This window comes from Notothenia coriiceps, unplaced genomic scaffold, assembly GCF_000735185.1.
Source record: "Notothenia coriiceps isolate Sejong01 unplaced genomic scaffold, NC01 NC01_scaffold00004074, whole genome shotgun sequence".
Lineage (NCBI taxonomy): Eukaryota > Metazoa > Chordata > Actinopteri > Perciformes > Nototheniidae > Notothenia > Notothenia coriiceps.
In genome coordinates this window covers 30504-57458 of record NW_011336775.1, presented here as the reverse complement: position 1 = coordinate 57458, position 26955 = coordinate 30504, and the positions used below count along the sequence as shown (strand labels likewise).

General features: G+C 40.1%; 2 protein-coding genes across 2 annotated transcripts; both read right to left on the bottom strand.

Annotated features, from left to right (window-relative positions):
- Positions 1-2628: 2628 nt before the first annotated feature.
- LOC104941986 (membrane-associated guanylate kinase, WW and PDZ domain-containing protein 2-like) lies at positions 2629-4134 on the bottom strand. The gene is made up of 2 exons (XM_010767171.1): positions 3575-4134; positions 2629-2738 (listed from the first exon to the last, which is right to left on the bottom strand). Exons 1-2 carry the CDS (start codon positions 3870-3872, stop codon positions 2629-2631), a joined length of 408 nt encoding a protein of 135 aa, XP_010765473.1. The 5' UTR covers positions 3873-4134.
- A 5660-nt stretch (positions 4135-9794) lies between these two features.
- LOC104941985 (guanine nucleotide-binding protein G(i) subunit alpha-1) lies at positions 9795-20843 on the bottom strand. Its single transcript, XM_010767170.1, has 9 exons — positions 20356-20843; positions 17256-17298; positions 15107-15248; positions 13971-14128; positions 13719-13847; positions 12877-13006; positions 12611-12764; positions 10964-11154; positions 9795-10876 (listed from the first exon to the last, which is right to left on the bottom strand). Exons 1-8 carry the CDS (start codon positions 20471-20473, stop codon positions 10964-10966), a joined length of 1065 nt encoding a protein of 354 aa, XP_010765472.1. The 5' UTR covers positions 20474-20843; the 3' UTR covers positions 9795-10876.
- Between the last annotated feature and the right edge of the window lie 6112 nt (positions 20844-26955).

The window sequence follows — 26955 nt, the reverse complement described above, 5'->3', positions numbered from 1 at the left end:
ACAGTAAAGACACATCATGACTATAAAACTAAAAATGAAGGATCTTCTGAAAAGAATGTGAAAAAAAATCACAGGATGTAATTTTCTCTGTTTTTCAAAGTGTGCTTTCTCACACCTTCAACATACTCCTCTTTTAAACTCCACCTCTCTTTCACACACACACATTAACACTTCTCTCCTCTCCATACTGCTCTAACACCTCTCAACGGTCTGATCTTCATGGCACTTTTAGAAATCTGCCTCACTGAGCTGAGCAGCCGTTCGCACTTCTCTCCTGCTCGTTGCTGATGGGGGGATGAACACGGGCGAGAGATTCTCATCAGACAATTAAATCCAGATAGATACAGCGAGTCACTCATTTGCAAACCGGCATTCAAAAGAAAATGCATGTTTAGTTATTTAAATAAAAAATCCAGTTGGATGTATTCTTATCATGTTTAATAAGTAACATGTAGCCTAATGTTTAAGTGCACTTGATCATCATTGAACCATCACTGTGCAATTGTGATTGTAATATTTTGGGAAGCCATTTTTCTTTAGACCCATTGCAGTCAGTGGTTAGATGAGGAGGTTTAAACTTTGGTTTGTAAGTATATAGCCTAGTGTTCATTAGATCCTCGGATAGTTCCAACCCAAGACTAATCTTTTGTTTCTGTTGAGAAGTTTATAGAATACATTTGCGAAAGCAACACTTGTTTCACTCATCATACTTTTGCTTTGACCAACAATTTCTGCATTTATATTGAAATGTTGCTCGATACCTCATTCACACCAACGGTATTTCAGGGCCGGTTCGGAGCTGGAACTTGAAAAGCACCGGGTTTTCCTGTTCACACCGCAGCGGAGCAGCCTCGTAGCTCCGGAATCCGGTTCATTTCGAGCACCAAAAAATTGTCCGGCCAGAGCAAAAGCACCACATACGTCACGCTTACGTCGAGGCGGGGGCAGGGGCAGTGTGCGGGATCAACTCCTGAACAACAACAAAAAGCCGGCGTTTTATCCAGTTTGTACACAACGATGGAGAAACTTAACAAGCAGCAGTGGTCCACTGAAGAGACCAGCTACCTACTGGGAATCTGGTCTTCCGAAGAGGTACAGAGGAAGCTGGAGCACAATCGGCCATTGTTGTTGTTGTCGGTGTCAGCTGTGAGGGGTTTCTGCACGGTTTGGCTTTATGAAGCAGGCACGCAAACGGTTACGTCATGACGCAAACAATGACGCAAGGACGCAGCACCAGTCGGACTCTGGGCAGTGTGAAAAGAGCCGGAGTTAAACCGAAGAACCGGTTCTGAACCTGAAAAGCTCTAGCATGGAGCTTGAACCGGAGTTGCGTTGGTGTGAATGAGGTATCAGGTGTATTTACATTACATTACATTACATTGCATTTAGCTGACGGTTTTATCCAAAGCGACTTACAATACGTGCATTCTGTATTCGTGCAATACGTGCATGTCTGTATTCGTCAGACCATGGTACAACATTTTGTACATGTAGAAATCTAGCCTACATACAAAAAGTCCTCTAAGCCATCTGACTATACCATATCATGCTTTGGAGGCAGGCGATGCCAAACTCTCAACAGTAATATATAGCAGAAGATGTCATTAGTACATTTGGAAGGTGACATGATACATCCTCAAAACAACTCACACCTGCATGTCGTTATGTAAAGGTACATTTGCCAACATAGGACTAGTGAAAAGGATACCGCCTGTGTTCATGTGCATACTATTTTCTTACTTATAAAAACCTCCATATGTCCCGCTGTTACATGAGTACAGCAGATTCTTTCTAGCAAAAGGTTTATAATATTCCCACAAACCGTGTTTCTTTCTATGTATTTCATGTGCAGATGAAACGTTGAGTGAGAGGAAGTCAGGGCACAGTCAGGCTGTGAGCTCGCTCTCGAGGTCCATCAGGCCTCGCTGTCACTGCTGTGCTCCCTCAGGGGCAGAAGGGGGGTTTCTACCAAGTCTGTTAAAATGTGGAAGTGTGTGCATATTCGCATGGGCAGTCAAACACGATTGTGTTCCCAGACAGGACATCCGTCTTTGATTTTGGCTGTGTGTGGCCTCTGAGGAGAGTGACTGGACTGCTTCTACAGGATTCCTCAGTGAGTGTGTCAGCAATTGTCTGCAAGCCTACTGCCTTAAACAAACTTGTATGTAAGCTAAATGGTAAAAGAGACAGAGAAAAAAATATATAATAAAGTGAAGAAGAAAACAAGCAATGCAGAGGCAATGCTCAAGGACATTTTTACAGTAGAAAAGACCATATTCAGCTGGATAAGAGTGTGAGGCTCAATAAACAGATTCATGTTTAAATGGATAAGAGAGGGAGCGAGAGGATAGACCGGTCTGAGATACACACACATTAGAATTTAACCCCTCACACATCCTAGGACGGTACTCTTCCACTGTCAGCAGCTCTAACTCAACAATCAATCACATTGACCCAACCCAGGGAAACACTGAGATTGAGAGCGAGCAGTCAGGCGAAGAGTGTGAAGAGAAATCCTCTGTGAGCAAACTCGGCAATGTCCAAAAATAAAATAGACTAGTTTGATTTTTGCTTTACCCATGTCCCAGAAAGAAGCCACTATGCTCATTTCATGGCCCGTTTAGCCACTTATGAGGACTTGTACTGAGCCTCAGAGGGTGTGATGATAACCATCTCCTCTGCTCTTCCTTCAATCCAATGTTCTAGGCGTGTAGAGACCATGTCTGCTTGCACACTGGCTGACAGAAGCAGGTCACTCAGTCATCACTCGTGCCATAAATCCACTGCTGCTCAGAAACATTCAGCATCCAGCTTCAGAGGCCCCAATAACCACTGCACCGGCTGACAATAACAAAACACTCAAAAGCTCTCAAAGCATGACTGACACAATCATTTTTCCACTTCTGAACTCGGGAACATTTCATAAACAAAATAGGCCATGTGTGTGTAGGCTAGCTGTGTGTGAAATTTAGGAGGCGGGGTTAGAGCAAAGCATGTTGACTACAGAGCTGATCAACATGAAAACGGGCTCGACATTAATTAGGCCACACAGGTTTAATTTTTCATCAGTGCGTAATTATAATTCATGTTAGGGACATAGTGGGGGCTGACATCCAGCAGACTGTCTGTCTGCTGTCAAAGAGAAAAGACATTCCATCCACGGCGCAGGCCTGTTTGGTGAAACGAGCCTCGACCAAAACATGGAGAAAACCGCAAACTGAGGCATGACGCCTAAACAGACACACCCCCCTCCGGGCTGTGGCATCGAACCAGCGGCAATGTGATAAACAAACCGCGGCTGCACAGTCCCGCCTGCCATAACCATTATAGTTAGTGATCCTAGTGGACTGTACACATCATTACGGCGCGTAATTACATTTCACCAACAACCAGGCCCAAGCATGTGTCTGTGCTTTGTCCACACGGCTTTTCCCTTTAGTGCAGACTGACTGCACTTAGACATCTTAATCTAACCAGTGACACACAAACACACCACCTCATACACACACACACACCTTCCGCCTCCTTATTCATGTGTGCTGCTAGTCCCTCTCATGTGCACAACGTATCTCACCTTGCTTGACACATTTGAGGCGGACCGGGTCTTTGCAGTGTTTAATCACGGCCAGCACGTCCCGGGTGGTGAGCCCGGCCACCGGCATGTTGTTGACCTCCAGCAGAAGCTCATCCTGGGCCAGTTTTCCGCTCTGGATCAGTCCCTTCCCCTGCTTCACCTCGCCGAAGTAGGGGAACTGGCCGATCTCCGCGCCCCCCTTCAGCTCGAACCCCAGCTCCCCTTCCTTCCCCCGGGTTACTACAGCTTCGTGGACTTTGTTGGTCCAGTGGTTTTTCTTCTTGAGGCTCTTAGACATCGTTAGGGCGAGTAAATCACCGCGGGCTGGCCCATACAAACGCCTCCTACCGTCTCATCCCTGCCTTTGTGCGACCGGCTGCAGCTTCACAGCGCCCGTGGCTCCATCATCACCGGTGCACGCCACGCGTAGTGTCCGCTCGGCGAGCCGCACAGTCGGGCAGAGAGCTGCAGTACAGCACGGCGGCGGAGGAAACAATTCTTACTCTCAGACACACAGACGCAAGAGACAGATACTGCCGGATGACCCGGATGTGAAGCCTGAAGGAGGGGAGAGATGAATGGTTCTGGTTCGGCGTAAAATGATGGAGAGGAGGGGAAATAATACAGGAGGCGCTTCACTCCCACTACACTGCCAGAGGCGCTTCCTCAGGCTTACTGTGATCACACACAGGCGGAGACATCTGGGAGGAGGAACCGTTTACATACATTAGGCTGCAGTGCATATCTCACTCTGTATGGTTCACCTGCAAACATGCTTCGTGAATTTGAAAAACTACATTATTTTAACAATACTTCTTGTTCTTCCAGTTCTTATGTTAGATTATCATCTTTTGACATACAATGTTATAATGTAATATAATACTCTTTTATTTTATTTACAGAAAGCAGATAGGCCTACTTAATGAGAGTAGCCTATAACTTTTCTGATAATACAAAGTATGAAAAACAGGTCTTCATATAGCTTTAAAAAGTATTCTAACCATGCAGGGCCACTTTGTGTCCAAATGCCTGTTTGTTCGACTTTACTTAGGCACAAACTCAAATAATATAGGAGCCTTAAGGCAACGTCTACATTACAACATAATTTTTAAGACCCATCTTGTAGAGGTGTGGTGCTTACATGGTGTATTCTTCTTCATAAATGTTTGTACAATATTATTTATGAAGAACAACAGACCTGCATGAAGTTTAACCTCCTGCATGAAATTCAAACGTGCTTCATGCCAATCAAGCCACACCTCTTCAGTCTTTATTTAGAGCTCAACATATATAGGACACATTAGCCTACTTCCTGTGTTGGTACATCAAATGTAAATACGTTGTTTTTGTCATCTTTTGTGGATTGCACTAGTGATGAGCATGGCTGCAAGTCGGGTTAGGATACAAAACTTGGTTAGGATTTGGAAAATATCAATATTTGGGTTAAAATGTATATGTGTTATGTAACTTGCATATTGATGTTGGTCAAGTGCATTACATGTAGGTTAAAAATATATCAGAGGTGATTTTAGCTTCATCCTTACTTGAACTTTGTCTTTCTTTTTACTACTGTATCACCTGACTTCCTTAGAGGCATCCTGCGCGTCCTGCCTAACATAACGTGGGTTATTTACTAATTATAGTCCATTACCTTTTGGTAACAGTAAATGATATCAGCCTCCCGAAAGAGTGGGGGGAATGGGGGGTCAATAGGGGGCCACAGCACATTTTTGCCCTGGGGCCGTGCACGACAGCTCCTGAAATTCTAATGGATGACTCAGCCTCACTCCTCTGGGGTCACGGATCACTGGTCTGTTACAAATGCAAGAGGGGAGTACTGCAATTCTTCAACATTTTATAGGTTAACCATATCGGCAGCAAGTTAAGAAATTATGCATGAAGAGTTGAAATGTGAAAAACAAAGCAATATCTGCATTTCTAGTTGTAAATTCTCCCTTTTTAAGGTGGTCACCCGTTACATAATTGCTTTTACGACATAAATATAAGTCCGCCAGGAGAGGACAAATCCTTTTGTTGCTATTACTTTTTAATGGCTGCATGACTTTCTGAAGCAGGTGAAGTAAAGTTTCATTCAATATTTAACACTTAGTTCAAGAGCTACTCCAATCTACTGAGGATGACAGTCCCTCTATACTGCCACTCTACTGCCTCTGTGAGTATGAGTGAGTTTGTGTGTGTGTGTGTGTGTGTGTGTGTGTGTGTGTGTGTGTGTGTGTGTGTGTTTCGAGGACACGCATGTGCTTTTGTAATGTGAGTATCCTCCCTACAAAACAACATCACAGTACACAACCCCCTGTGCATTTGCAACCAGTAAATAATCTATGAAAGCAGCTGATTCTTTTTCACTGTCACTTTACTTACTTCAGTGTCTTTTTGGCATTTAGGTCAAACTCTACGTTCTGGTCACTCTCACAGTAGATGTATTTGACACTAATATTAGGCAAGTGATGACGCAAACTAGATGCTTATTAAAGACTAGCCACCATAGGGGAGAAACATTAACAGTATAATCCAGAAAACTGGCTGGATTAACAGATTATACCCCCGGAGGAGAAACAAATCCCTGTTTTGCATTATTTGTGCCTCTTCTGGTAGATGTCAGAACTGCAGCTTCGAAAGGCCTTTAGCCTGGATTGAGATGTAGTTCAGATTTCAGGGATTTTGTACTGTGGACTCAGGGATTTGCATGTTTTCACTCCAACAGAAGCTCATTTAAATAACTGCTGTACTAAATCGTATGGTACAAATCAGATGATGCTTCCTTTTGAAAAGATGGCACCTTGTGGGGTTTTTTTGTAACACAAATAGTATTTTTAGGTGTACAGGAGACTATATTCATGTTTTATGCTCATCTATCTATATTTGGATCAGAGTATTTCACTATTTTGGACCTTCCTTTGTGATAGAAGAACAAAAGGAGAAGCCATCAGCTGTCAAAGCTTTGAGCTGGAGCGTCTACATTTGGAGCCACTTCAAGCAACTTGTCACCACTCTGAGATTTTCTCTTGGCAGAATATAGTACAGCAGGAGCTCTTAGTGTCTGTGTGGAAACTCACATGTGGACACAGCCTCAGTGTTAGGAGGAGGTGTGCTTACATTGGCTCCTAAAAGCATTGTAATGAAATCCTCTGGTCTGGGTGTCAGTGTAGTGTGTGATGGCTTGTGGGAGAGAAATAGCTTTGAAAACAAAACATGCTTTATCTGGTATTTTTCTCTAAAAGTCTAATAACTCCATCAAATCTTTCACTTTCTGCCAGAACTATAATGATACAAATACAACTGTTGTATTAGGATTGAGGCATCCGTAGAGGCTTCCTCATACTGTCTGCAAATATATTTTATATGCACACTGGGTGGGAGAGAGGGATAAAAGAAAAATATATTACTTTATATCATCATTATAGACAGAAAGTAATGAGCCTCCTAAAGCAGACTGCCAACAACAGAAGGCTAAAATACAATAACACGAGGCAGTCTGCGCACTCAGAGGGGGAATTTCAATAGAGCTTATATGGATTTAGCACACCGCCTCCCTCATTGACTCGAGACTCGTGCATTTGCTTTTAGGAAAGAAAATGCACACTAAGTTGTTTTCATTGCTCGGCAAACGAGTAGTCGGTAGTGGGGTCACCTTCACACAGACACTTAAAGTCTTTCAACACTTTCTCCTACTATCTTTGTCGTCTTTATTTATCCACAGATGTGCAAGGCCTGGAAAATAGAAATCAGACTGCAGACAAACATTTTAACTATCAGCTAATGTCTACTGAGACAGTAAACATGTTTGGAGGAAACATTTTTAACTTTAAAATGTAATATACAGCTCAGTGGCAGGCAGCAATGAGAAAAACACACACACACACACACACACACAGCAAATGAGTTAATTAGATTGAATGGCTTTAGGGAATTGGCAACTAAATCACGTTGGCTTTTCCTCCATGCTCACAATGAGATTTAATTATGTAGTGAAACTTGTGATGGCAGAGTACACCTGTAAGAGGTTGAGACTGACTCCAAACCACACAGACTTCCTTGCCAGAGCCAGAAGGAACAATAAGCTAACATGAGTTGATATTAACTTATCAAAAACATATTTATCATTGTTGGCGGATAGTACAGAAATGCAGAAGATGTGTTTGAGAACATTGAGAGATACTGATGGCATTATTTCCTTCACCAAAGATGATCTGAAGTCTTTACAGCTCATTCACCTTCTCCTAACCCAACAACGTATAAGTACATTTTAAAGGAATTATGTTTAATGGCCTTCCAAGGGTAAAGAAAATGAATACCTCTCATGATTGTCCTGCAAACAAAGTGCTCCCAACCAGCAGCTGTTTAGCTTAGCTAAACGACACATTAGTAACATAGGATACCAGTTAGCCTGACTGTTACCAAATATTCCTACCTTCCTATTTTTTTTTTTAATGCAGAGAAAGGGTGTAGCATGGACTGAGGAAGAGACAAGTGGCCTATCAGTCAGGTTAGAGTCTCGCCTACATGGACACATTATCCTCGTATAAAAATTCATGACTTCCCTCAACACATAGCTTAAAAATTCTATCTCTTCTAGTCTCTGATGATAACCCTTTCAAGTGTCAAATATGGAGCCTATTGGTCTACATATCCAATAAAGGAGCTGGTTAATAAAAAGTTTTCAAAGAGCTGCTTTAGACTAGATATATATTTGGAGAGGATTCCTTTTGCTTTGACTCCCTGGTCAGCAGCAGTCTGCCTCGATGTTCTGTTTGATCACAATCATTAACATCATCTTCTCTTCTCTTTCCTCAACTACACCTTGGTTTTGAAGAAGCTTCATATCCATACGCTTTGATCTCCCTGGGAGAGCTTTAGGGATTAATTTAATGACTCTGCAGTTAGCTTTTAAATCACACAATGCCTCCCAAAATAGTGTCCTCTCGGCTAATGCCTAATCATTGTGCTTGAGCAGTGATAGTTTAGCTAAGTCTGTGAGACAGCACTCAGCCTTGACACTGCTTTGACCCATTTGCAGTACGCTAGTTGCCATAATCTTGGTGTATGTGGAACATATAAAATAAAGAGATGGCTGGAAAAGGACAGTTGTTCTGATAATCCTTTCACTATCTCAAAACTAATTCCTGTAACGGGTGATCGGCTCATGAATATTGGAGAGGATTCTGGGCCACATTTTTTGCTTTAAATCACGACAGCTTGGAAGAAAATCACTATCTCATTCTGGTTCAGGATTAATTTGTCCTTCTAATCTTGGGGCGTTTCCAATGAGATTTCCTATAAAAGACCAATACATCTTTGTCAGGAACAATCTGTGTTAATTATATTAAAACTGGCGATTCGATTTTCCTCAGTTGTCTCCTTTATGAGCATCTAGCATGCAGTTACACACTGTGGCCTTTAGATGGAACTATATACTGTTGAACTCGACGTTTAATGCTACTCAGTTTTAAATTACGTCTCTCTCAACTAAAATAATATGTTGAACCTACGCTTGGCAGTTTATTTTATGTGCGGTTTTAGGCTGCTTTATTAGTCATCTGCTGAAGAAGAAACATTTATCTGTGCATGACTACGAGGACACAAACAATAACAAATGCACTTTCCAGTCAAGAAAATCGTCTAATGACCAGAAGTTAAACCTTTTGGGGAAACGTCTTTTTAAATGGATTCTAAAGTCTGCCAAAACTGTCTTTTGATTACAGAATGTATAAGTTGTTAATTTAAATTATTTATCCAAATAACATATCAGACAAATTATTAATCAGAGCAGAGTACTTTGGTTAGTCTTGGTCTAGAGGGGAGTGTACAGCAACATCAACTTGTCCAAAAATCAATGTAGTTACATGTTTTAACTTTGTTAGCTGTCTGCTCTATCATAATACTTCTGTGATTTTCACTTATAACAATCAAAATACAATTTTAACAGTGATGTTATAGTAGGTAACTTGTTCTAGGACTGGAACTTATTAACCAGACAATCATTTTGTCCATAAAAAAAAGAACATACTAGTGAAAATTAACATTAACAAAATTATACAAACCCCCGCAAATGCTGATATCGGAAAGGCTACAGTGAATGTTTGCCATATGTATGTATACATTGGCATTTAATTGATCAACACAAACCTAAATCAACACCAGTAAAATGTTTTCCTGTAAGAGAATTCCCAGATTCACCCAAAAAACGACAGGAGCGATGTTTGTTTGTTGCATAAGTTGCCTTGGTTTTACCACAGCAGCTCTTTTATTAGCAAAATCATGGAGATTAGTCCACTAATGTGCCCATCCAATGGAAACGGAGGGTTGGGGGTCTAGGGGGATATGTAACTTGAGACCATCACACATCATGATCAATAACAGTGCACCCAGCAACGTGTCCGCCTGGGCACTGAACACAGATCTAAATATGGTCCTACTTTCTGCTACAAGGCCGCCATTGGCATCCTCTTTTCAAAGCTTCTCTTTGCTTCGTGATTCAATCGGGAATGTTACAGTTTGTACCGGCGCAGCGACACCGTGCATTAGTTAATTACAGAGTAGCTTCTTTTTGGTCGCTTAGAAAAATACAACTTTGAAAGAGGATGACAAGTAGAGGAATAAAGTCCCTTTGTTTTTATATTGTGCACACATTCACTCACTCACTCAATCACTCACGCAGGCTTTTGGCCTCAATCAGAACGAAGCTCTCACTCGCAGCACACATGCTTACAACACACATCTGAAAGGTTTACACACACTCACAGTATGTCAGAGTCAGAGTGAATTGGTCTACAGAGTGACTTGGTCTTGCTTTGTTTGTCCAAGGAGGCAAAAAATGATGCGACAATGAAATAATGAGAAAAAAAGAGATAATATTGACGCGGGGTGAAGGGGCTGCTTGATAAGAGTTCAATGGTAACATCTACATAAGCCTAACATCTATCTCTACAAAAAGAAAACACTGCAACTAAGGCATGCAAGGCACAAGGACCTACAAACAAAAGACAAAAAAAGTGTTCATTCATGGACAAAAACATGTCAAGGCCCCCCTTATATAAAAATTTAAAATAATGATAATAAGGTAAAACAAGCACATTTTAAAACCTGTGAAAAATCCCCGGCCATAGACAATTATACAAATATTTTACACAAAATGTTTTCTACACACCGTCTTTAAAACTTTTAGAGATGAACATAAGTTAATAAGAGGTTAAAAGCAACATTCTCAGCAGGGTCCATGAAGTTCCCTCCAGTCAGAGTCCCCTTGAATAAAATCACTCGCCAAGCCGGCCGCCACGCTGCCTGAACACAAAGTAAACAAAGAACCAGTGATTAGAGGAGAAAAATGTGACGACAGCACCTGAATAACCTTGAAGCTGCACGCGTTACCTAGAAAAGGCCACAATCCTTCAGGTTGTTCTTGATGATGACATCAGTGACGGCATCAAACACAAACTGCACATTCTTGGTGTCGGTGGCACAGGTGAAGTGGGTGTAGATCTCCTTGGTGTCCTTTCTCTTGTTCAGGTCCTCAAACTGACACTGGATGTAAGCGGCTGCCTCCTCGTAGGTGTTGGAGCCTGAAAGCAAGGGCGGACAAAGACAAATAGGAGATAAAAAGAGAGAAACGAGGACAATTATCAAATTTAATGAAAAACATTAATAGAAATATTGCATATAAACCACAAGTTTGAATGAATGACCATTGTAGTATGTTCTCAAGCTTTTAATTTAGAGCTCTGGCTTCAATATTGTAGTTTTTACCATTTTCCACTAGATTGAGCCATTTTGTCATGTTTGACGTTTGGGCGAAGTACATGCTGTGTACTTGGTCTCCACTAGGGGCATTGCTGCTGTATCATGTGTTTGATCAATGTTGTTTTTCAAATTAAGAGAAACCATTCTGTTTCTTGAAATTATTTTTTAAATAACTAAAATTGGCATTATCATTGAAAAAACAGGTCTTTGAAAGTCTGGAAATGACTATTTGCTGTAATGATGGTTTGGAGTTGGTTGAAGGTAAAATGCATATATCATTTTAATACATTTCTGACCTCATTTCTTTGTCCTCTCTGGACCGAAAAAATACTTTTTCAAAGTAGGGCACAAAGTTTAATTCTGGTTGATTGGCAGTTCGACCTGTGAGCGGCAGAGTCGCCTGACTGATACTCATCTAACAGATCTGTTACTAGGAAGTCACTCAAGGTAAAGTTTGGAAGCTTATTCTGCATTTAAAAATGGAACGCTTAAACTGAATCACATGGTGGGTCTGATGGTTGAGCTATCAACATCTTAGCTTAAAAAACAAACATTGTTCTTGACAGTTTTCACTGGGGTCAAACAAGGTAGATTCTGAAGGCAGACCTTGTTTTAGCCTTTAATCAAACAATTTGTTAGCTTTGGGTTTTGATAAATCTGTGTAATCTAAATATCAATACTCATTGGTGACAAAGACACATTGTGTAAACATAAAGCAGCCCACACAGTTCAAGAGCAGAACAGAAAAGAGAGAGAAAGCCTCTGTAGAGACAGCCACACCTTTGAGCGGCTACAAGAGCTCGGTGGTGTTTAAAAACAGATGAATCAATGCAGGAAAGCCTTCTCTCAACCTTTTCAGGGTTTTAAAAGCAAACATAGTTTTTAAACCCCAATTTCTAGAATGATATGTTTTTATTTAGCGTCAGTTAATGATTATGATGTGACAGTTAAATTATGATGGCATAAGTTTGTAGCAAAATTATATACTACATGTTGCCTTTTGAGTCAACTCATCGGGGGCTTTAAGAACTGAATAACACAAAATATATTTTAGACAACCTCACTTCATTCCTAAAACCTTTCAAGGTCTTAAGTTTGACATGACTGAGACATGTTTATGATTTTAAGAACTGCAGACCACCTCACTAATAAACTCTATGCTGTCACTTTAAATGTAAGATTATTCCTGGCTAGACTAATAGTGTATGTGTGACACTAACATATACAGTATCTGCATTCACAACACACCTGCTCTGCGCGTGTGTGTGTGTGTCTCACCTGCATATTCTGGGTAGCAGATTGTGAGAGGGCTCTTTTTGATCTTTTCCTCAAACAGGTCTTTCTTGTTGAGGAAGAGGATGATGGAGGTGTCTGTGAACCACTTGTTGTTGCAGATGGAGTCGAACAACTTCATACTCTCATGCATTCGGTTCTGTAAGAGGGGAAAGAGGCACAATGGTTACCGACCAGGGAAACGGCACAAACTGAATTTAGAACAGGACAGTCAAATGTATTAGGGTGTGTAGAGGTCAGAAGGGTCTCACCATCTCCTCATCCTCAGCCAGCACCAGGTCATAGTCGCTCAGAGCCACGCAGAAGATGATGGCGGTGACTCCCTCAAAACAATGGATCCACTTCTTCCTCTCAGATCTCTGTCCGCCCACATCGAACATCCTGCAGAGATCACAGATGTTGAACAAGATCCCTCATCTCTGACTCTTCAGCCTTCAGTCATTGAAGATTAACCTAGCTTCCCATTTAGTCCTGGGGTATAATTTTCCCTTTCACTATCAAATAACACAATTGTCGACCCCATATAACAACAACAAAACAGTCTTTGTGTTTTTTAAAGCCTTTCACCTTGATCTTTTTCACTCCTTGTCTTGATATCTGTTTTTCTTTTTTTATTGCTCGTTTTGTTTTAATAAAAAAAAATACAAATTCCCTTGTTTAATAGTTAAAACCAGTCTTAACATCTGACTGAAGTGAAATTCTGCAAGCCATTATGATGGTGGATTTCTGTATGTGGGAGTGTTTGTTGTCTTGTGTTTGCTGGGGGCGGTTAATGTTTTTTACCCTGTTAGTCAATCTAGTGTTTTGTACAAGGACTAAATAAACAGCTGTGTCTATTTGAAATCTATATTTTTCTGATGTTATTTTTCAGTACTGTTGAAATAGAGTTGTGCAGGAACTTGAAGTCTTCATCCTTAACTCTAATAGGTCAAATAATTCTCCAACCATGGAAACAGCCATCAATGAGAACAACAACAGACCTTTTTGAATCACTAAAGTCTGCGAGTCAGATCAGGAACCAGACTAGAAGTGAGCATCATTAGTCATGTTCATAGAGTTTAGTGGCAGGACCAACTGTGGAAGTTGAACTCACTTGAAGTGCAGGTCCTTGAAAGTGAAGTGTGTTTCCACAATACCAGTAGTTTTGACTCTGGTCCGCAGCACATCCTGTTGGGTGGGCACATACGCACCGTGGGATATCCTGTCCAAGTCATTCAGGTAGCTTTTGGGGGAGAAAAAGGAAATTAAAAATAAACAGATTTTTGAAGAGTACGATTTGAGAATGGGAGATATTCTTCTAAGTACAGTCCCACACTACTTCCTGTGTGTCCAAGCAGCGACTCACTATGCAGCGGAGTCGTTGAGCTGGTACTCTCGGGAGCGGCTGAAGCACGCATGCACTCCTCCGTCCTTCCACAGCCGTTGGATGACCCCGGCCAGCTCGCCCGTCATGAAGCCCTCCTCTGCAGAGCCGGCCAGGACGAACAGCTGCCGCGCATCATCCTAACGAGACAAAGACCCTCCAATATAAGTCGTGAACAAATATTTATTCACAAACATGCAAGACACCTTTGCTAGGATAGTGTTTTCAGTGCATTTTTTAAAAAAAAATCATTTGGGAGCATGGTGTTGTACATTTGTTGAATCATTAGATTTGGGTTGATGGTATATTATTCCTAATTAATGTAATTTTAATGAATGATTAAAATCACAGTAGGAGTTATTTACTGCTGTGGGGAAATAAAAATGACAGATGTGCTGACTTTTCCTGTATTTGTTACCATGACACTTTTGCTAAATAAGATTTCAAAGGCCAAATGGCATCATAAACAAGAAAGTCGGCAAAAATATTAAGATTTATAACCGCATCAAATCAAGAAAGTAAAGCTTTTGGTGTAAAATTAGTCACGATGACAGAACCAGGGCAGTCACGCTGGAGCAATGACTAAGCCTCTTGTTATGCCAAGAAGAAAAAAAGAACAAAATGAAACTGTAGCCTGTTTAGCAAAACGAATAAATTAAATACCCAGCAGTCTTTGCCCTGTTTATTTTTAGGCATTGCAATTATATACTTCACTAATACAAAACACTAAACCCTAGAGCACAAAGTCTCCAAAAAACAACAAAAAAAGAGACGCTGCTGATTACTTCTGTGAAGTCCTGTGATGTAAAGCCAGGAAGAACTCCAGTCCAAGAACCGGTACTTCAAAATGTCCTCATCACAGCAGAGCCAACAGAGTGCTCTCATGTCAGTGAGCCCCTGCTCTAATGAGGTGTTTGCATGTGATACTAAACTTCTACCAGCTCTACCTGACCTGCTGCAGAGGAGGAAGTGAGAAGAAAATTGCCCAGAAGGGAAGCACGACATATGACTAACAGGTTGTTGCTCTCAAAGCACTGAGCTATACAGCTGCAGACATACAACTCGTAATGTCACGAGAAAAGTGGAAGTGGAAGTTTTTTTCCTTCTCCTTTTCTCACCGCTCTGGCTGGATCAGCAAAATCGATCTTGAGGCGTCCCATAGCTCTGATGATAGCGATGATGGACTGGATGGTGTTGCTGTAGACAACGGCCTTGTACTGCTTACACTCCTCCTCTGAGTAGCCCGCCTCATGGATGATCCTGGCACACAAAGACGGGACATCAGCACTTTGTATCCAAGAAGCTTTTTCATTAATATGACCATGAAATAAATGATTATAATCGCCGGGCCAAAATATGGATTCGGTTTTTCCTTGTGAACAGGTTGTTGTGTTACCATTGTATTCCTTTCACATACATTATGTAGGAGAAATTTATGAAAATTCAAGTACTTTTCATATTGTAGTTACATTGTAAAAAACAGATCTATTTACTAGGGTTATCAAATATGAAGTAAGTAATTCAAAACTAAAATAAAGAATATAGAAAGATATCCATGGATACCAAGGAGAACCCGTCAAGGTATGATATGCACAAGTCAAAATATTACATTTCCGATGATTACAAATCGTGCACAACCTCCATTTAAACCCCCCCTCTCTCATTCCCTCCACTCTGTCTATATTAATTAAATTAAACTTATGAGGTATGAAAATAAGTCTAAAGATTATTTTAAATTTTTAGCTATCTTTGAAAATATCATTTGTTCAATTATTGAGCATTTCAAATAGCATTTAACAATGAAGGAGAAATATTTGCAGCATTTTATATGTATTCTTTATCTGTTCTCTATATCTGGACTCAGACTGTATTTCATTGTTTTTAAGTCACACTACCTATTGATCCAATAAAGAAGCTTTTGGTTGATTTATTAAAGGATATTTTGACGTGTAACAACTATGATTGATTGGTGTATGAAACTAAGAAATATGTTAAATGGGATTCAGCCGCCTCACTATGCATTGCACGGTGGTCTCAGACTCATATGAGGACACACTTCAGAGGCCTGTACTACGAAGCCACATTTTCGCTTAGCGGGCTAACTTCAGGGAAAACTCGGGGTTTCCGGTCCTACGACGCTGGTTCTCTTTTTAGCGGGCTAGATCTCCATGGTAACTTATGCTGAGCAGCTAACCTGCTCCGGAGCAGGTTAGGTTGCAGGCTAAGAGATCAACTCCGTGAAAGCACTGCCTGCTTACAAATCAGAGCTCAGTGTGCAGAGTTTAAAGCGATCAAGTCATATTACAGGAGAAAGGAAATACAGAAAAGCTGCCGTTGCAGGAAAGACGGACGGCAAAAATCACCGACTGTGTGAACGTGAACATTAATTGAATATCACCTCCCATCTTCAGAGCAATCTGACTATTATAACATTAGCGTTAAGAAAGCTTACTTAAATATCTGCCACAACATAAGTAACCGGATCAGAGTAACATTAAGTACAGTCCGCGGCATATCACATCATAATGTATCATATATCTCCTTATCTGAGTCAGCTGTGCCGTATCTGGCCGTGCAACACTCTCACAGTGTCACAGTATGCAGAAGTATTATTTTAAGCAACACATTAAGTTGACAAAACACTCGAGTCAAATGTAATTAAAGTCAGATCGTGTCTTAGTGATATCATAAACCTGTTAATGTACGCATTCAAACACTTTTTCTTTTACCAGCTGTATTCACCTTGCAGGTGCAGCTATGTGGCTTTTATCCTGGATAAAGTGTTTAAGTCATGGATGTTTAAAGTTTAACTTCTTCATATGTCTAATATTATAGTTGACTTTTCATTCAGGAAGTATGACTCTGCGTTGTCAGTACGCTTCTCCATGTTTGTGATTGGTCGAATGCTCCATACCACGCCTTATATGTGAACCCGCACCTAACTAGTTGGACAGGGCTGGCTTGAGCGATCCACTTGATAACCCGCGTCGTAAAACCGTTTAGCGAGAGCGCGTATGTTTGGGATTAGGCCAACCGGCTAACTCAAACATATCCAGGTTATGTTTAACCGGCTTCGTAGTACAGGCCTCAGGTATTTGATCAGAGTACTGCGGAGTACATGGATAAAGGTCACACACCTAGCATCAAAACCGGATTCTTTAGGTTGCCTTTAATCTAAGTGCTCTCTAGTATATTTTAAACCAAGTATCTGAAGTCCCTTTTAGCTATTATTGTTGTGGTGTTAAAATGTTGACCCTCCACACTTACTTCATCTGTTTCACAATTGTACTTTTCCCAGACTCTCCAGCACCTGAAACAGAGAACACATGGCATAACAAATTAAAATATATTCCATACAATGTTAATTTTTTCAGAATAGCTCTTACAATACTCCCTTAAAGTGAATTGCTGGCAATGCTTATATAAAAAAAACACTACATGCATACAGCTTTTTTTCTGCTAAAATAACTATTGCTCTGTCATAGTTGGATTTTTCTGTGTGGTACCAAAACTCTTGTAGGGATCATTCTGCTTTAAGTTTGTGTTGTTTGACAAGGCCTCTCCTGTCGCACGGTGACCAAACATGTATACACTTAAAAACTAATTACAGCATTGAATGAATAGGGGTGGGGGAAGCATTGATTAATATAAGAATCACTATCTTTTTTTTTTCTTAATTGAAATCCAAAAACATGCGTTTTAACATCAAGTCGCAACACAGCAGAAGCTACACTGTCACATACGGACACACTGAAGTGTGTAAAGCCAGTTTAACAGATCACAGTAATTGGATTAATCAAATGGATCCTCTGCCAATAAGATTAAACAGTTTAAACCACCTTGGGTTTGAAATCCTTGCTGTATCAGCCTCTGCTGGACTCAGAGCCTTCTGGTGCATATGATTGAAATGAGTCCTATAATGGTCATTAAACAACTTAAATATGATGTCAGCTTTAGAAAGGTTACATTTAAGATAAACAAGAGCCTTGACAATGGTGCAAATCTGTGATCCATTTGAAAAGGTTTGAGGATCGTTTCGTTGAGTCTCTCCTACAGCTTCCTCTGAGATACAGGCATGTTTTCAGCTGAGCACACAACATTTTAATTACCTTTCCTCTGCAGGGACTCTCAGCTCCCCAGTGAGGAGAACTGTTCACCAGTTACCTTGTCCCATATGATAAACATTCACTAAACACATACACACAGCTAATATTTTTGTAAACATCATAAAATGTAATTTCAAACAACTGTCTCATACCTCGATGAGCTGCTTATAGCAAGGACTTGCATCAATGCAATTCATGGAAAAGGTCAAATGGTTTGTCAGAGCTAGGATGTTTGATAGATCTACATTGGAGCAGGGCTCACACATTGCCATCAGGCCTCAGGGCACAAAAGGTCTCCCCAGCGAACAACAACCACTGGGATGTTCCTCTGAGCTGCTTCTGCAAATGAAAATGCCTCTACAAGCACACAAAGATCAATCTTCATCATTTGCATTTGTATGTGTGCATCAATACACGTCTGAGGCTGTCCTCCCACTAAAAGCACTTGTCTCAAGAGCATGTCATTTTTAGATTAGTGCATTAATGCAAACACCCCCGTAGGGAGGCCTGAGAGAGCGTCAGACTGCAATAAGCACACAGGTAAAGTTGGATATCTCTCCATCGTAATGAGAACCGCATAAAATGCATCTGAAAATGTGCTTTCAATGGTAATTGCCCTATTAAACACACCCACAAACCAATCCCAGACCTGTCATGCAGGTGCTAGTGGTAATCGTGACAGGGAAAAAACAAACCATGAACATTCAAATCAGGTGCATCTCTAATGACGCACAAACACACAGGAACCGACGGCTGCGGCTGATCATTGTACAGTGTCTGTGATTGTGGGGAAGTCACATGCCTGAAAAAACACACATTTATCTGTGCAGGGATTAAAAAGATGCAGAATACTGTTGCATTGTCAAAACAGCATGGTCAAGGCTAACACTCAGTTAGCATCCACTATATGTCTCTGTAGTGTGTATATAGTTGCCACAGATGGTTATTGCTGTCAGGCAGGCTGCATAGGTTGCTATGCAACCTCTTGTCCGACTTTTCCTGACTGAGTGAGCCAGCAGTCGTCATAAGCTTCCCGTAACAGGAACAACTGAGGGATAGTGTGGCCGTTCTCCTTGAAACAATTGAAGATAAAACTGTGAGATGTAATTCCGATAAAAGGGATGTGATCCTCTATAAGATGACTCATTGTCTTATCATTAATGCGTTACAGTTCAGAGATAGGATTTCTTGACATATTTGCCTGTTCCATCTGATTGAAATAGGAGTGCAAGTCCCTGTCTAATTGACCAGCATATTCAAATGACCACACTAATGTTTATCACTTAAACACCGTATCCGCTTAACTAAATGGAGTATACAATTAAGAATGAAGTCAAATATGTCAAGATATAATCAAATTATAAATTAAAGGTTATGATTGATATTATATGAAACATTTTCAGGCCTTCCTTCCACGTCTGAAGTTAACTACATGTAAACTATTTGAGCAGCATAGATGGCCATGTCCTACAAACCCACTACTAAATCAATACAATTTCCCATAAATACAAACTTTTGCGATGCAGTCGGACATTTAGTAATAATCTTTTAAAAACGGGCTAATTTCATACAGTTTCGCAGTCGTAGTGTAGTGTAGCATAGAGTCTAACGGCCTAAAGTAACGTTAGTGTTTATGTGTTGAATGGCTGAGAAACAGGAAGATGGCTAGCTACTGTAGTTTAAATTGTAAAATAATGAAGTCGAAATTTAACACTAACTACACCATTATATACATTTTTGGACGGACAGTTGAAAAGATAAAACCTCAAATAATGTTAGAGGTTTAGCTTTCTATGGCTAACTAATCCGAACTAGCGTCGGTGCGCTAACCTAGCTAAGTGGCTAATTGCTTAGCTAAATTAGCTAACAGACTTAGGGCTGGGTTATTGCGGCTGCTGTGGAGACAAAACTAATCACACTGTAAACCGATGAACACGTTAACGACTGAGCTGATTTGATTAGTTGAAGGGGAAGATAAAAGCGTAGGTTTGCTTGAACTTTTTAGCCAAATGCATCGCCACGGGGCCATTCATATCGCCCCGACATGTCTCAAACTCCACCACTTGTTAGTTTCTTTAAGGGAAACCCCGTCATGTTATTTTACTAGCTAGATGTAACTTATTGTAGCTTAAATAAAACACGTGCTTTTATATGCAACAGTTTGCGTTAAGTTAGGGTTGGGGTAGTAGCAGACGGTGGGCAGTAGGAAAGTCCCTCTCCAGCATTTAGACTGAGACCCCGTCCATCCATCTTTCTCTCACCGAGCAGCAGCAGCTTCACCTCCCGGGCTGCCTTCTCTCCGTCGTCCCGCAGATTGCGGTCGATCATCTTGCTCCGCTCCTGCGCCGCCTTGTCGTCCGTGCTCAGAGTACATCCCATCTTCTTTTTTAGTTGACCTCCGAATAAATAAATAAAATGCAGACTAAAACACAACTTTAACTACGAGTGTAACGACATGCAAAGGCTACCGAGCTAGCATCCAGTGAGGAGGGAGGAGGAGGGAGGAGGAGGCGGTGTGTGGCTCCAACACTTGAGAATCAAACACGCCCTTGCCTCACTTTCAAAGCTCCACAACTCACGGCTAAATCGACTCAAACTTAAGTAATTAACCAAAACGAGTGGCTTAAGCGTTAGATGGATTTCCTGCTGGTGTAGTTTTAGCTTCTCAGAAGTGTGGAGCACGGCGGTCTGTGAGATTCACAGAAAGAAGAAGCAGACTGCTACAAACTGTTCGCTTCCTGTTCGCACATACCTGTGAACTGCGCATGCGTTGCAGAGCAACAAGCTTTTTAAAATGTTTAAGCTACTTATTTTTTTGAGTCTGATGTGAGTACGGTGGATAACGTCAGAAGTAGGAGAAGTACTCAGATATTGTGCATTACCAGAGTGCAGGAATACTCTGTTACAAGGAAATGTCCTACATTCAAAATTATACTACGCAAAAGTACAAACATGTTAGCATCAAAATATACTTAAAGTACCAAAAGTAAGTTTGGTAGGCTGGTAAAATACTCATTATGCAAATTGGCCCAATTCCGAATAATATATTATATGTTTTAATCATAATTGTTTATGTTTTAATGTGTTTATCAAAGCTAGTAAAGATGCAGCTAGTTTTAATGACGTTGTATACTGCAGGTTAGCTTGTGAATTTATTCTAGGTGTAACTAAAGTCTTATTTATATTTCACATTATTCATCCAAATCTGCAAAGAAATTAAAGGTATTAAATGTAGTGGAGTAAAAGTACACTCTTTACCTCTGAATTGTAGGTAGAAGTACAAAGTAGCAACAACTTGAAAAACTCAAGAAAAGTACAAGTCTCCCAAAATGATACTTAAGTACAGTACTTGAGTAAATGTACTTAGCTACTTTACACCACTGGATACCATTTAATACAAGACAATACTAGAGAAACCAAGGAAGTTTGATCAGAATATAACAAATATGTATTTTTCAGATGTCATAAAAGAAAACAACACTTTAAGTAATTATATTGACAAACTTTGACTAAAATAATGGCAATTTCTTCAAAAAATTAGTTATTAGGTCAAATTATCAAGCAATTAATTTGAGATACCAACTCAATATTTCAAAAAAGTTTGTCATCATGCTGACTTACAGGATGTTTTTATCTTCTTATCAAAGGGCAACATTTATTATTTATTGTTTATTTTTTACTGCTTGAAAAAACTGGCTTCTGTAAATATATATATGTTTGTAAAGTCTAACATTTTAGATGATTGAAATACTGGAACATTACAATTTTCTAAAAAATGACAAAATCACAACTTTTCATAATTGGTTTAGTAGACTATACTTTTGATTTCATTTTTCGAATGTTGACTTTGAATTTCATAATTTTAAAATAATCTTATCTTCCTTACAGAAAAGTCTGACCTACTATTTAATAATGTTAACTTTTATTTATTAAGTAAGCATTCATTTTATATTACATGTTATAAATCTTGAATGAATAGGTCAAAACATAAATGCTTTATTGTAGTATGTCATCAATTTGACAATATACAAGTAAAATTATTTATAACCTGTTTAGCCTTTTCATCTTCTCTTTCTCTGGTTTGGCTTCCATGGATATCTGTTATAAAGACCAGTTTTTATTATTATATCAGGTTTTACAAATAACAGTTCTACCATGTGTTATTGCTGTTCTGTTGAACATTTTGGGAGTGCAGACAACCAGGCGACACGACAAGCAAATCAGCTTCAATAACACTGTGCCACATGTTTGTTTTGTATGCGTGTGCGACCCATGAATAGGAGTGCGGAGATGAACATAATGCATACCTCATCCGTGCTGTCAGTGCTGATTTGCATCAAAAGCCTCTCACATGAGATGCCAATGCCCCTTAGCATGTTTGCATGTGCAGCCCAGATATGTATTGCACAAACAGACACTTTGAGTGTTGAAAGCAAAAGCTATTCTTTAAACAGAATAAATGTGTGTGATTTACACAACACTTTGAAGTCTTTCTCAACTCTTCTCTGAGTTTTAATGAACATTTCATGAATATGTTGTATCAGTATGTTAATACTGTACTTTAAATGTTTGTCATTCTAACTATAAGAATATGTTGAATTAAATAAATATTGTCTTCTTCAGAACAGGGTATAAACAAACCACCCCCAAAATTGGTTCCATTAATAGTTTCTGTGCTGGGGAAGGTCTGCTGTCCTGCGCCTGTCAGGTGATGAAAGAACAAACAATGGTTACACCCTGTGGTTAGGCTTTCTCCATCCCCACATCCAGAAATTCAAATGACCGGCAGATGATTGTGTGATTTAGTCCTAAAGCACCTTACATCTCTACAACTGAAATATTTCAAGATATGAGAACTCCCCCACATAATGTGATTGTACATGAGAATGTTAAAATAATAAAACTATATATCCATTGTGGTTATTTTAGGCATCTCACTTATCTCATTAGCACTCACTTATCTGAGCTGACTGTATGATTATCCATAGTCACAAAAATGTTTGATTATTAAACTTGGAATATTACAAAATTGATCTTGTAATGATCAGAATTAGTTTGACCTCCAATGAACCATCATATTCTCCATGGTTTTATGAATTAATAGCATGGCAAATGGTTTTGATGTGGTCAAAATTCATCTCCTCACTTTACATGTGATTTCCATTGCAGATGGCTTGCATCATGCAAACTAGCGCCATATTTCCCCCCGATCCGCTCTAAGTGAACATGGAAAGATTGTCCTGTGCATGGGCAACACTTGAGCAGGAGAGGCCACCAGGTCAACACAACCGAACCCTGATTCCAATAGTCATCGTGAGGTTTTCGTTAAGAGGGGTTTGTATTAGTGTTGCCATGACACAACCATGCCACGGCACCACCAAGCAACAGGAAAGGTTTTCACTCTTCCTCTTCCAAGAGACTCATGTGTGAGATGAATGGTGAAAAGAAAGAGCAGCATGTCAGCAATGTGAAGCTTGTTATGTTCCACAGAGATCCAGGCCTCCAAGTGGGACCGATTATCATGTACGTGCGTGTGTGTGTGTGTGTGTGTGTGTGTGTGTGTGTGTGTGTGTGTGTGTGTGTGTGTGTGTGTGTGTGTGCATGTGTGTGTGTTATACAGGATGATGAACAGATAGCTGCAAATCATTTGTTTTCTATTGTTTAAACATCAGTCAATTATTTGAGATTGTAATCATCACAGATAACTCTATATTTAAAAGATCAATTATTGACAGATACTCAGAGATGCTTAGTTTTTTTTAACCTTTTTTAAAGGTCACCTATTATGCAAAATCCACTTTTTCACGTCTTTTATACATGAACATGTGTCCCCTCTGTGTAAAGAGATTCTGAAAGTTTCAGTTAAGGCGAGACACCCCAGGTGAATAGGGTAATTTTTGTAACTTAAAGGTATCAGCTAGAAACTTCTCCAGTTAATTACTTACAATAAGGCAATTGTCTTTTGTATTACAAGTTTTCTGAAATAACGTGTTTAAATATGCAAATTAACCATTATCTAATGAAATATGCGCATATTTTAACACATTTCAGGAACCGAAATCTGAACTTTGGATAAAGTCAGGTTCAAAATGATTGTTTCATTTTGTAGTCATATTAGTATCTAAGGCTTTTACAGAAGGGATCTTGGATATCTCTTTTTATCACTCCATAAATCAGAAAATACTGTCAACAGCCCTAAAATATAAATTTTCGCCATGTTTTTAGGTATAACATGTTATATAATATAGGCTATGAACGATATATGAACAAACCCTTCTGTAAAAGCCTTCATAATATTGATAGGATTAGAATATAACTGGAAGGTTTGGTGTATCTACGTGCTACTGAAGTGGAAATTTCGAACTCAGAGTAGGAGAAAAAACTCATTTTGAGAAAACAACCTTTAAAGATTGCTGTGAGGCGCTAGCTAAGCCCTCCTGTTCTTTGGATGACAGCTTGCGCCTCGAAGCTCTCCGTGAAGGTATTTCATGTTCGGGGTCATTTGTTTTTTGTATAATCTTGCTTCGTGCAAGGGATAATTGTTGTCATCTTCTCTGTAAACTTTTTTTTTTTTCGCCGTTCTTTTGCCATTTTGAGATTTACATTTCTAGCGGAAAGCTAACCAGGAAGTGTTTTAGCACACCACGTGACGCATCTGAACGAATCACGTTGTCTGAAATTGACCCCAGCCAATGAGATTTCGTTTCTTGGTTTAAGACCCCTTTGTGCTTTCACGATTGGTTGCTGATACAAAGGAAATGACCATATTTGGATCCGATGAGATTGTGCAGGAGAGACACAGCTTTCTAACGNACTGCAGACCCCCTCCCCCACGACTACGCCTCGAAATCCGATCCATGTATATTACAAACAGGATTGGTGACAAAGCGCAGCCCTGGCGGAGGCCAACCCTCACCTGAAATGGGTCCGACTTACTGCCGAGGACCCGGACACAGCTCTCGCTTTGGGAGTACAGAGATTGGATGGCCCTGAGTAGAGACCCCCTCACCCCATACTCCCGCAGCACCTCCCACAGCGACTCCCTGGGAACCCGGTCCAGTGTTTCCCCTAGGATGGAGTCATAGCAGCGGTGCTAAGGCACGTGGGCCCAGCCATAATGTGAGCGCGGAGCGCGTGGAATTATTTTAGTGTGTGCGTGTGCAAAGTGCACCCCGCCAATTTGTTTCTATGTGTCAGCACAAGAAAGGCTCTTTAGGCCTAGTACCAGGGCCGGTTCTAGACAATTTGCTGCCCTAGGTGAGATTTTAGGCGACATTTTATGTGTAAAGATAAATGAAAAATCTCTACAAAAGACAAATACACTGCAAAAACAGAAACTTATTGACATGGGTAATAGACGTCAAAATGGCTTCAAATGTATTCAGTATTGTATGAACATGTTTGAATTGGGGGGTGGACGTCATATCCTCTAGGGGGGTCCGGGGGTATGTCCCCCCGGGAAGATTTTTTTTTTGAACATTTTACAGTAAAATGCTTCAATCTGGTGCACTTTGAGCACACAATTACTAGAGACCTGATCTAGGGGGTACAACTCTAAAACGCCCATATGAAAAAGATTGGTTTACATTTTAATAATCAAATAAGTATGTGAACATAACCAATAACCTACCATAGCCAATAACAAATAAATGTAGCTTATTTTATTTTTGTTGTTCATTCATATCTTATTTTACCTAGTTAACCTAGCGCCCACCGTACAGGGCAAGTCAAACGTGTAACCGGGGTAAAAAGGGTGTTACATTTACTTAATTATGAATGTTGTTACATCAAGGCCGAACATTTGGATGAGCGGCAACGGTCAAAAATGTTTTTTCCCTCCCAGAGCTACCAGCGCAGTGCCCCCCAGATCTGGCGCCCTAGGCGACCGCATGTGTTGCCTATGCCAGTAACATAAATACTACAAACCTACATAACAAACAATCAAAAATGAAAAAGGGTCGCCACTTATTATTATTTTAAGAAAAGAAAAAAAAGTAAAACAATTTTTTTTTTTTTTGGGTACCTAGCAGCGGCTCTCATATTTCAACAGCGGCGCTGCGCCGCCACTATTTGTATATAGGGGAAACACTGTACTATAGGTCGTCAAACAAATACTCTTCTATGAAAAATATATACGTACATATATAACTGCTCTCACAGTCCAAGTACTGATGACTGCATTAATGTGTAAAATCAATTGAGTACCCCTTTAAGGACTAAATCATTTGATCTTTCTGATGATCCAGTGACACATATTCTAAGGGGCTCATACGGAATCATTTAGTTTATGACAAATGTCACATAACCATTGATCAGATCACATGTGAACACATATAAAAGCAATCATCTTTCTACTTTAAGGTCCCATCAAAAATCCTTTCTTCAGCCACTGGTGGGGTTTCTGATTGATTGCCTCATGACTCTGCTGCCACCTGGAGGACTGACATGGTCCTCTTCTCTCTTCAAAATGTGCAGTCTCTTCTTAACAGACAGCTGTCAAAGCCTTTGTCATTCACCTTGTTATTCTAAAGGGAAAACAAACACAAATATTCCCTTGCAACTGGCTAAACGTAAAAACTAGAATTGAATGTAAAAAATTTAACTATTTAACCAAATATTTAAACTGTGATCTAACCATAATGCTTCAATTTCGCAAACCAAAGTCCCTTATCACATAAGTGCACGGAGCAGTAGTCTCAGGGCTATAAAGCATCATAAAGTCAGAATCTCTCTAATCTAAATAAATAGAACAGGTTGAGAATGTATTTCCATTTAATCTCTTTATTAACAAAGTCTGAGAGGTTAGGCTTTTCTGACGCTTTCATAGCATCTCTTTCCATCGGCTTATGAAGTTTGCTCGG